Source organism: Hyperolius riggenbachi, chromosome 5 (assembly GCF_040937935.1).
Source record: "Hyperolius riggenbachi isolate aHypRig1 chromosome 5, aHypRig1.pri, whole genome shotgun sequence".
Lineage (NCBI taxonomy): Eukaryota > Metazoa > Chordata > Amphibia > Anura > Hyperoliidae > Hyperolius > Hyperolius riggenbachi.
The window spans coordinates 41,686,715-41,699,003 of record NC_090650.1 but is presented as its reverse complement, the minus strand read 5'-3'; the positions used below and the strand labels follow the sequence as shown (position 1 = coordinate 41,699,003).

Here is a 12,289-nt window from a genome sequence, read left to right as displayed (position 1 = left end):
TGTGTGTCCGCGTGTGTGTGTCCGCGTGTGTGTGTCCGCGTGTGTGTGTCCGCGTGTGTGTCCGCGTGTGTGTGTGTCCGCGCGTGTGTGTGTGTCCGCGCGTGTGTGTCCGCACGCGTGTGTGTGTGTGTGTGTGTGTGTGTGTGTGTGCGCGTGTGTGTCCGCGCGTGTGTGTCCGCGCGTGTGTGTGTGCGCGCGTGTGTGTGTGTGTGTGTGTGTCCGTGCGCGTGTGTGTGTGTGAGTGTGTGTGGTGTAGGTGTGTGTGTGTGTGTGTGTATGAATGAAAATACATTATAAAAGTTAGATATCTTTGTTTACTTATACTCTATTTCCTATCCTGTCCCCATCTCCCTCCTCACCCTCTCTTATTTGTCACACCACCCCCTCTTCCCCTTTTCCTCCTCTTCTGCTCTGTCTCCCTACTTTCTTACTCCTTTCCTTCCTTCCTTCTCTCATGAGCTTTCGCCTAGGTATTTTCACATCTCTCTCCCTCTATCTCCCTTTCCTCTTCTCTCCCTTCCCCCTTTCTTTCTTAACCAGTTCACCCCCAAGGGTTTTTATCCTAACGGACCAGAGCAATTTTCAGTTGTCAGCGCTCCTCCCTTTTATTCCCTAATAACTTTATTACTACTTATCACAAGAAAATGATCTATACCTCGTTTTTTTCGCCACCAATTAGGCTTTCTGTGGATAGTACATTTTGCTAAGAATTTTTTTATTCTAAATGCATTTTAATGAGAAAAACAGAAAAAAAATAAAAAAATCATTATTTCTCAGTGTTCAGCCTTTATAGTTTTAAAATTAAACATTCTCCTGTGGATAAAACAAACACGTTTTATTTGCCCAGTGGTTCCGATAATTAAACCGTTTAGATTATGTCCCTACCACAATGTATGGCGACAGTATATTATTTTGAAATATAAGTGGTTATTTTTCTGTTTGTTCTGGCCATAATTACAAGCCCCTATGTAATAAATTAAAATTAATTTTCCCCCATAAAATATAGAATAAAAAAAGCTGAGTCCCTAAGGCAACTATTTATTTATTTTTTTAAGCTGATTTTTTTTTTTACAAGTGTTTTTTTTTGGGGGGGAGGGTTGGAAGTGTAATTTTATTAATGATGTGTATATACTTGAAAATGTATGTATTTTGTAGATGTAATATACTTTTTGGCCACAAGATGGCGCTAGTGAACACTCATAGGACGTGTTCACTTTTTTTTTTTTTTTTTTTACACACTTTATTAAACTGTTACATTTCCTGTTTATGTGAATGGACGTAGCCGCTGTTCGCGGTCACGTCCATTCACTCCAGGCACTGCGATTGGGTAGAGGACTGTTCAGTCCTCTTCCCCAATCGCCCAGCACGGGATCCCGACGGTAATGGCGGCGGTAGCGGCGGACACACGGCGGTAGCAGCGGCGGGAATGCGCGACGTATTAAAACGTCATGTTGCTGTTAATAGCGGTAAGCATGACGTTTTAATACGTTAGGATGGCGGTAAATGGTTAATTTTGTCCGGTGTCTTTCTCTTTCCTCCCTCTTTCTTTTTCTCTCTCTGGCCCATATGCAATTTACTTTTTCTCCTGAGTTTTCTCATAAGTATTTTCACACCATGGGCTTCATTTATCAAGCTGCGCTGCTAACACTCTCACACTCTTTCTCTTTCTCTCTCTTTCTCTCTCTCTCCCCCCCCCCCCCCCCGCATCTCCCTCTCCTCTCCTCGTCCTCCCCCCCTCCCTCTCTCTCTCTCTCTCCCTCCCCCCTTCTTTCCTCTCTCTCTCTTTCTCCCCCCCCCCCCTTCTTTCCTCTCCTTGCCCTTCCCCGCTCCCCTCCTCCCTCTCTATCACTTTTTCCTCTCCTCGCCCTTCTTCCTCCCTCCCCTCTCTCTGCCCCCCTCCCCTCCCCTTCTCTTTCTCTCTCCTCTCCCTCATAAAATACACACTGGGTCTTATAATATGGAGTACTAAGGGGCAAATTTACTAAAGCATCTCTAGAGACATCCAAGTGTATCAAGTGGGAATATCATTAGTGATTCAGTAAACCGAGACTGGTTTGATTATCAGTTTTCTGATCACTACCATTGTATGAATTCCATGCCTGGAAGTGCATAGCCTGGAAGTGGGCAGGGACAGGCTGAATCTCTCTGAAAATATTGCAGGTTATAGCACAGACAGCCTGTGGTGCAGGGAGTGCCAGTGTCTGGTCTCCTGACCAGTTTTTTTTTTTTAATTTTTTAACAAGTGATTTATTTTACATCAGCTAATGAAGGAGCCTTCGGGCAGATAAAAAAAGTGTGTGTCTCTTGGTAAAGCTTTGTGTTTGAAGTTGAATAATATCTTGCTGATTGCAATGTGATCACTTCTGGTGACTCATGCTGTCTGGTTTATGAACAAGGATGAGATGAGAACAGCGTGAGTCATCAGAGGGGAGGAGCTAGAGATCTATAGGGATGCTTTAGTAGATTGGGCCCTATGTGTGTATGAAGAAGTAAGTTGTTTGCTACAGGTGAGGGGAAAAAACATTTCAGGAACGTCATTGGATGGGAAACACCATTTATACCTTGTAAAAATGTTTTTCTTTATCGGTGCATAAGTTTTAAAGCTCTCTCTAGCAAGCTCATCAGCAATATGAGTCAGATGGTAAGCAGCGAAATTGGTTATTTGCATTACAGCTTAAGGTGCGAGAAAAGTCAAGTTTTAAAACTCAAATTTCATTTGTGGTCTAAAGCATTAAACACAAAAACAGCTAACATATGAATGGTTTCAGAGTTACAGGAAGGGTTCATTCTCAAACTTTTCACTTCACTTAGAAGCTAATTGATAAGATTGCTGTTACAGTACAAGAATTATCACATTGGCGTGAGCTGCGCTAAGCTGCGTAAACAATGCTGAAACGTTTCTGCTGTGTCCGGGGAGAAAATTTGCCCATACGATCAGACCATGTATGGGCAGATCGACCTAGAGACAGAGCTCTATGATCGAATCTGATGATCTGTTGCCTGCTCATACACTACCAGACGACTCCCGAGAGATCTCGGCATGAAATCAGCTTTGTGACGCCGCACTTCCGTTGCTGCCCCCCTAATGTGAATGTGTCCCCAGCCCGCACATTTAATACTTTACCTGTCCGCTGTCTCCCGCCATGGTTCCCATTCATCTTCTGCATTGTGGATGAATGTACATGAATCCCTCTGCCTCTCACTGTTTTATTTATGACTTTATAGATAATATGAGAGGCAGAAGGGTTAATAGAGTAGCGCGCAGGTCAGCGCAGGCGGGAAGCAGGTGGGAGGGATAAAGATGTCCGCGTGCTTCACCCAAACCTGACTATTTCGATTCTTTTTGTCTGCGCAAGAAAAGACAATATGACTGCAGGGAGTGTAGAATGATCCTCACACAGACCGCTAAGTGTCATGCAGAGAGGACCTGTCTGATTATTCCAAATTACACACTAATGTCATAGGCATGGACAGGAATGAGTATAATCATTGAAATATGAATTCAATATCATTAGAATAACAAAAAAAACTTGAATAACTGAACATTACAGCTAGATTGAGAACAAAAAACTGTATGACCGTACTTTGGAACCTGGCTTTCACAGCTCTCTGTGTATATGATGGGACATTCGAAGTACATCTGTCTTTGCTATAAAGGATAACTGAAGTGAGAGGGATGTGGAGGCTGCCATATATATTACCTGTTAAACAATACCAGTTGCCTGGCAGCCCTGCTGATCTATTTGGCTGCAGTAGCGTCTGAATAACACCAGAAACAAAATATCAGAAATGACAAATTTTAGAAATACATGATCTGCTGCATGCTTGTTCAGGGTCTGTGGCTAAAAGTATTACAGGCAGAGGATCAGCAGGACTGCCAGGCAACTGGCATGGTTCAAAAGGAAATAAATATGGCAGCCTTCAAATCACTCTTGCTTCAGCTGTCCTTTAAAGCTATCCTGTAGCAAGCTGTAAAAAAAGTAGATAAATAGAGGGAAAGCTATGGACCCCATAGAGCCTTCCCGGTCCTCTCTGCGTGGTGGTAAAATTGGGCGGTGATTGACCAAACAAAATTGAAGGTGTGTACCAGGCTTTAGGGATGGCCCTTGAGATGTTAACAATCCCAAGTTGATATATAACAAACAGGGACGGCACACAAATGGTTCAGTAAAGACTGTATTGTCAGCATACAGAAGCACGCAACATGTTTCAGGGGTTGCCCTTCCTCAGGTGTGCCCCACCCACTCAGGTGACACCTAAATACCCCACCCACAGGAAAACACATGATCACACATCCTGATCACAAGTAATACAAAAGGAAATACAATAATGCAAAATAAAAAAACCCCAAACAAACAAATTCATATTACAGGGGAATTGCACAACATCGGGTCTACCCCGGCAGTCTTTACTGAGCCATTTGTGTGCCGTATCCGTTTGTTATATTATTCTGGATCGCAGGAGTGATGTCCCTGCAGGGGTTTGGCGGATCAGTTCATCTCGGCGCGCGGCTCTGAGAGCCGAGCGACGAAGCTGAGCGCAGTCGTAGCAGCAATGCTATGATGCGCGCCCCGTGTAGCGATAATTCGGGGCTCTGCCGCCAGACCCCGCATTACATCTCTATTCGAGTTGCGACAACTCGGAGGGGGAATAGTATTTCACACCACCTGTGAGTTTAGCAGCAGCGGGGAAAGCCGTCATTCGGTTCACCCAGCGCCGTCATAATATGTAATCGGGTTTGGCGCCGGCACACAGGTCTAGAACCATAGATCTGGACAGGTGAGGAAGGTGTGCATACAGAAAATAATCCTAAATTGATGCAAATTTTATGTAAATGTATGCAGCTTGAAAAATGAACCAATCAAATGCAAGGACATCTTATAGCCTGGCTGGGATGAATGCTAAGAGCATTATATATCTGCTGTTAATAGACCTGCGCAGCATGAAGGAAGATAAACTGCTGTAATAAAACTGATGAGCTGCTGCTCTGTGGCATCTTTTTGTGTTTAGTGAAAACTCTTCTGTTCTTGAAGCTGTGATGCGATCTCTGCTTTTCTCCTGACTCATTCAGATAGGTGTGATGGGCAGCTGCCCAGAGAGTGTTTATATCTTGTGAAGCTGGAAACTTTTGAAGGACAAACCTTTTTTTGAAGGTATAAATTGTTTCCTTTTCAATGCCTAATCCAGCACGTCACGGAGTTCTCCTTAAATTGCAAAATGGCCTGTGTAGCAATTGTCTGTCTGTGTGTCTGTCTATCTTTCAGTGGCCCGTATGCAAGTAATACATTTTCTCCCGAGTTTTCCCCTAAGCCCTCATCCATAAAATACCTGTTAAGCCACCAGCAAGCAAGAAAATACTAAAGATAAATATGACAGTACTTTTTCACCAATGTTTGATACTTTTTCATTTGCGAGTGCTTAAACTTTTTTTCAAACAGAAGATGAAATATTATCTCCTAGGAGAAAACTTAGGTGAAAAGGTGATTTGCATATGGGCCACTGTATCTAGGTTTATTGTTTTTTCAGTACATAGTGAAACTCTACTGTTGTTAACGTGAACCGAGCACCATTTTTAGCATCCAGGGCATCTCAATAGCACATGAAAAATGCATTTCAACAACGTGGCTCATTAAAAAAAATAAACTTCCATTTTACCTTTTATTTTACATTCAAAGTTTAGCAATTAAGTTTTATTAGCCTACTTCAGCAGGCCTGCCCCTCTGTCCATCCCCAGCAGCAGAGATTTCAGGAAGCTAATTGTTTTATTGTAGTCATTACCAAGAAGTAAACAATACCTTTTCATCATCAGAGGGGGTGTGTATTTAGGACTGTGTCTTCAAAAAGATGATGTGTCAAGATAGCATCTCTGACTTCTGTAAATAAGGACTGAAAAGGGGAGCAGGGAACATGGCAGCTTCTATGCCAGGAGAAATTCCAGTGAAAGAAAGGGTGCTTAGTTCCCTTTGGGAACAATCCAACCCCCCCCCCCCCCAGTTCAGATTTATTAATCACAAAGACACTTGCAACCAGTAGATCAGTTTTCTGAGATTAATACTGACGCGAAGAAAGAAAAAAAAAAAAGGTCAGATAATCGCCTATGGAGAAGGAAGGCGCTCCCAGTCCTCGCTCGGTGCCCTCGTTCCACCGCTGTCACCTCTGTTGCAGGTATTCAACCAATTGGGGATCTTCAAAAGACTTCGGCAGCACTTGTGTCCCCGAATTCTTCCAAAGACGGATGCCGCCATTTCGCGGATCCTTGAAAGACTTCAGGAGCACTTGTTTCCCTGAGTGCTTCCAAAGGGGGGCGGCTCAGTGCTGCACTTGCACGACCGCGCCCTAATGCAAGCGCGAGTTTAGAGCCACCAGTCTTCAGAAGCAGTGGGGGACAGGAGTGCTTCCAAAGTCTTCCAAGGGCTCCTGGAGAGGTCATATTCAAACGGGGTGACAGTGCTGGATAAAGGACACCAAGGGAGGACAGGGAAAGGCTCTATAGGATCCAGTGCTTTCCCCTCTCCATAGGCGAGTGTCAGCCTTTTTTTTTATTTTATTTCGCTACAGATTTGCTTTAATGCAGATACAACTATTCCTCAGGTTTCCTAAGAAAAAACTGACAGAGAGATGAGTGAGTCTGCAGAAGTAGAAACCTATGCAGACAAACTGGAATTACTGGGTAGTCTGTACTTTACATAAAACGCACACACAATTTCATACTTAAAGGGCCTGAGCCCACTGCTGCATTTTTAAAAACACATAAAAACGCTTGCGTTTTTCAAGCGTTTTTGAAATGCATTTTAAGCCGTTTTCAATTATGCAGTTAATGCTACATCAACTCAAAATTATTTGCATCTCATTGACCATCCCTAATCAGAAACGCTTTGGTGGACAGAGCAGCTGCCCACTTACCATCAGAGCTATATAAATCCTAACAGTATTATAGACTCCATATTTGCTATGGCCTTATTTTTGCTACATTGTAAAAAAACAAGAATCTTTTTATAGATGTGCCGCTTCATGAAGCGTGTGGCGGTCCAAAAAAGAACCCTTCATTTTTGTAATATTTTTCTGCTAAAAATACATGTCGATTTTTTTTCAGCACTAAAACCATATAAATACACCATTAACATGAAAATGAATCGGTCACTATACGTTGCTTATGCTTTTTGTCACGTATTTCCCTACAGATCAGCCTGCGGGATAATGACCTGATATCGCTGCCGAAAGAGGTCGGGGAACTGACACAGCTGAAAGAGCTGCACATACAGGGGAACAGGCTGACGGTGCTGCCGCCTGAGCTTGGTAGGTACTGACAGGCCAGAGCATCTTATCAGACACTCCCGGTTCGGTGGGTGGAGGGTTGGCAATATAGAAATGATTGAAAAAAGAAAAATAAGGTGAAGATTGAAATAAAGGGGAAAAAATTGTGTGTATATATTTAGTTTAACCACTTCAGCCCACAGTGTTGTTCACCTTATGCATCTGAGCAACTTTCACCTCCCATTAATTTGCCAATAACTTTATCACTACTTATCACAATAAAATGATCTATATCTTCTTTTTTCCACCACTAATTAGGCTTTCTTTTGGGTGGTACATTTTGCTAAGAATTAGTTCATTCTAAATTCATTTTAAAGAGACACTGAAGCGAAAATAAATATATGATATAATGAATTGGTTGTGTACTATGAATAATTGCTAGAAGATTAGCAGCAAAGAAAATATTCTCATATTTTTATTTTCAGGTATATAGTGTGTTTTTTAACATTGCATCATTCTCTAATATGTGCAGATTACACAACACTCAGCATTCAAAATGATTCTTTCAGAGCAGTCTGTGAACTAATGACCTCTCCTCTGCCAGAGAAAAAGTAAATACTTAACTAACAGTTGAGATAATAAAAGTCAGAAAACAGCCCTCTCCACGACTTTGAAAGTCGTAGAGATTAATGGCTTTTTTGCATAGAGATAACAACTGGAGTTTCTTAACTCTTCCTGTACTGGAAACAATTACACTGATGTATCTGATCTTAATGTTTTATTTCTTAGCTGTACTACACATACAAATCATAATATCATAGTTTTTTTTTCGCTTCAGTGTCTCTTTAACAGGAAGATTAAGACATAGTTTGGATATTAATTATAGTTTGAAATTAATACATGCTACCATAATTAAAACCTATGTATTTTATTTGCCTATTTGTCCTGGTTATTACACCATTTAAATTATGTCCCTCACAATTTATGGCACCAATATTTTATTTGGAAATAAAGGTGCATTTCTTGCGTCCATCAGTATTTACAAGCTTATAATTTAAAAAAAAATATAATAATATACCCTCTTGACATGCATATTTAAAAAGTTCAGACCCTTAGGTAACTATTTGTTGTTTTTTTTAATTGTAATTTTTTTTCTTTTTTATTTGGGTAGTTTTTGGTGTGAGAGGTAAACAGCTATTTTTAAATGTAATATAATGTATTTATATATTACAAAATGTATGTGGGTGTAGTTTTACTATTTAGCCACAAGATGGCCACAGTCAAAAAGTCCTGTAAGCGAACGATCTCACTTCCAGGAACTAGAAAGAGGACAGGAAACTTTTTTTTTTTTTTTTTTTTTTTTTTTTTTTTTTTTATACGCAGAAAGACCGAGGCCTCTGATAAGAGACCGTCGTTTTTTCTGCCGGGGGCTTTGATCGATTAATGGGAGCTATATTCCCATTCATTGATCTGGGGGCTAACGGCAGGCGGTGGGAGCGCGCGCGGGAGCATGCGCGATTGCGGGCCTCAGGTAGCAGGAGCTGCACAGTCAATCTGGATGGATATATTCGTCCAGATAGGCTTAAGTGGTTAAATGCAATTTTTTAGCAATGCATGCACGCAGACAGAGAGTTTTACTTTCCACATAGAAAATATACAAATACAAAGGACTGCAGCACACAAAAAGGAAATAAATGACAGGAGCTCTTGGTCCTGCATTGTAATGCAGTCAAGCTCACAGACTGTGCCAAAGTGTTGCCCACACAGTGAGTCCTACTCTAACTGGTTTCCAACAGGCAGGCACTAGTACATATATTCACTGCATTGAATTCAGCTGTAATTTGCCATGTTGTTGCCCTTCTATTACTGGGGACTATGCTTTCTACTTGTCTATCACCTCTCTCATTCGCCAGCCTTTTTCGACCAGAATAGTCCTTAAAATGCACCTGAACTAATGCACAGGACAGAAGGAAAACGTAGAGAAATGCACCCTGTATGTATTTAGAGAATGTAGCTTGTCTAATTCCCCCTCCTTTGTATCTAATCACAAGTTGTAATCTGATCTCTCCCCTGTGTCACATGACTTCCTATGGCAGAGATGGCAGATAAGCCCATTTGAAAGCACGGGTGGATAAAAATATGTCTGCTTCCATGAATCAGGAAGTAGAAACCGTGCAGACTTATTTTAGGATTTGTATCAGCTGTAACAAAGAAATTTTTTTGTTTAAAGGTTATGATACTCTTGCGTATCTTTCAGAACCGAGAGGACTTTTGAGTTCAGGTCCACTTTAAGGCTTGAAGTTTTTTTTTCCTCACCTGCAATTCTTTTAAACACCTGAGATACTGTTGGGCGATAAAATCCTAAAAGAGTCGTCGTCTCATATATGCTAGAACCAGCTCTTCATGCACAGAGGCTAATCCCTAGTTCAGTCACTGAAATCTTTCATCTCACCCATTTTTTGATTCTGATTCTGATTTTACATTAAGTTCCGTGATAACTTTGTCATCTGAAGCTGAGCTTCCCTTGTATAAGCAACTCTGCGTTGTTGCGTCACTCTACGTCACTGCTGGACTGGTTCACTTTCAGATAAGGGGTGTCTCTAAAGGTGGCCACACACCATACAATTTTTTAAATATCTGTTCAATTTAAGAATTGCAATCAATTTTTCTGACTGATTGTAACATTTCAAAAATATGACCAATGTACCACACACCTATGCTCAATTTCCCCCCCCAATTATGATAAAAATTATTGGAAACTCTAACAAAATTGCTTGGGTGTGTATATTAATAAATTGACAATCCAACACACACCATACAATCTTTAGAAAGATTGAAGAAAAATATCTGGCAGTCCGGATCGATTAAAATCGAAGAAAACGAGAAATCCGATCGGATTTTTCAGTCGAATGAAAAAAAGCTTTCGATTTTTTCGGGAGATACGATCGTTTTTATCGAATTACTGTAAAATCGGATCATTTTATTGTATCAAGTGTGGCCACCTTAACTGTTTGGCCACTCAATGTATTTGTATAAATAATTCCAGAGTCTCTTTTCTCCCCCAAAAAAACCCATAACCTTCTTTGATCCTCTTCTGTTGTAAATGTCAAGTAAAGTGGCTCAGCAATGGAGGACGGGGCTGGTGGCGACCAGAGTATCAGACTTATCAATGTAAGATGGTCAAAGCAGATTCAATGTACAATCCGGTGTATCCATTTTCATTCTGGATTCTCCATTCGATATCAAGGAAGGCCAGAGTGGATATGTTTTGTTTCCCATGGTTTGCATGGAAACGTCCTGCTTTTGCATTGATCTTCATTTAGGAAAACTGACAGATTGGCATTGTAGTGTTAAACGTGTCTATGACATTTGGCGTAATGAGGCGGTTGAGAAAGAGAGCCTGAAGCCGTTTCTGTCGAGGAATATGGTGAATTCTGTGACCGCCTGTTAACTGGTGAAAAGAACTTAGGGGGCTGCTGCATGAAAAACCGGCACTGGCTTCAAGAAAACAGTCTTTAACCCTTTCCAATCCTGATTTCTCTCCATCGGACCACTGCAGGGGCAGTTCAGTGAGAAGCTGCTGAAATATGATCTATGCTTTGCTCATGTGTTTACAAAACAAGCTAAATATGACCGTGCAGTTTCTAGGAGGAAGAAAAAGTAAGGGAAGAAATAACATCAGGATTGGGTTCAGTCAGAGGGAATTAAGATGGTAAATGCCAGGAACGATTTTCTCTCTATTTAGTGTATAAGATTCACTGAAATGTGGACTGTACAATACATGTGTTATGTAAGTAGAGCAAGTATTTATCTACAGTACTTATATATGTGTTTTTTCCCCCTGGGATAGGATGGCTTTCCCTGCTGCTTTAAGTGTTATAAGTTGCTTTCCTGCTCAAGGGGCTGGGAATGACCAGCTGACCTTATTGAAAAGCAACTCTACCTGTCAAATCACAACAGCATGAGCCATTGCTGACCTGACCTGTACATTATCATACTCTGACTGATGCCGAAGGTCCTCCACCCTCCCAGCACACAGCAGACTCCTCCAGTGCAGCTGCTGCTGTTATAGAGGACAGCAGGTGGGAAAGAAAAGGGCGACCTGAACAGACGGGACAGCATTAGTGATTATCTTTAATGTGACCTTCTATTTATATCTGCTTAAAAAACTGTAGTTCTAAAACAATGCATTAAAAAATGTTTATGTAACTAAGAAAAAGTACGCTCTCCGGCCGATCAGTTGGCCAATGCCTCACTATGGACAATCTGCAATTTAAAGATTATATATTTTTATTAAATGCATATATTAGAGGGAAGATGGCCTATGGGTTCTATAGAGACCTTCCAGAGATGCAAAATAGAGGGCTTCTTACTAATTTTCAAAAATCTTAAAGCACACCTGACTCGAGGCAAAGCTACTTCAAGAGAAACTCTGACCAAGAATTGAACTTTATCCCAATCAGTAGCGGATACCCCCTTTTACTTGAGAAATCTATTCCTTTTCACAAACAGACCATCAGGGGGCTCTGTATGACTGATATTGTGGTGAAACCCTACCCATAAAGAAATTCTGAGTACGTACTCTTGGCAGTTTCCTGTCCTGTTTCCTTGTGGGAAATAGCGGTTTACAGCTGTTTCCAACTGCCAAAACAGCAAGCAGCAGCTACATCACTTGCCAGCAGTACAAATGTCACCATGTGATAAATGTCAGAATATAAATCGGGGATTTAAAATATTTTACAATGGGCAAACACTGACTAAATCATTTATACATAATTATTGTAAAAACGAAGCCCATTTTTATTTATTTTCACTGGAGTTCCTCTTTAAGGTAAGCACAGAGGTGTGTTCATGCGGAATCCACATACCTCTGTGTATTGTCCGTTTCGCCTCTCGTTCCCAGTGCTCTCCATAATAACTCCTTGAAACTTTGACTTTTTGCTCAAGTCAAAATTTCTGACAGGAAGAGGCAGGCCAGCTGCAATGTTCCCTCCTATTACTCACCCTTTCCCTCCTCTTCCTTGCCCTATTCACT

At 41.3% G+C, this 12,289-nt stretch overlaps 1 protein-coding gene across 4 annotated transcripts in view; it reads left to right on the top strand.

Moving 5' to 3' along the window:
* RSU1 (Ras suppressor protein 1) overlaps positions 1 to 12,289 on the top strand; it is a 221,135-nt gene that overhangs the window by 62,161 nt on the left and 146,685 nt on the right. For all 4 annotated transcript variants that reach the window (XM_068235547.1, XM_068235548.1, XM_068235550.1 and 1 more), the window contains exon 7: positions 7,182 to 7,296. In XM_068235547.1, the coding sequence (XP_068091648.1) occupies positions 7,182 to 7,296 (115 nt within the window). The remainder of the gene's footprint in view (positions 1 to 7,181; positions 7,297 to 12,289) is intronic.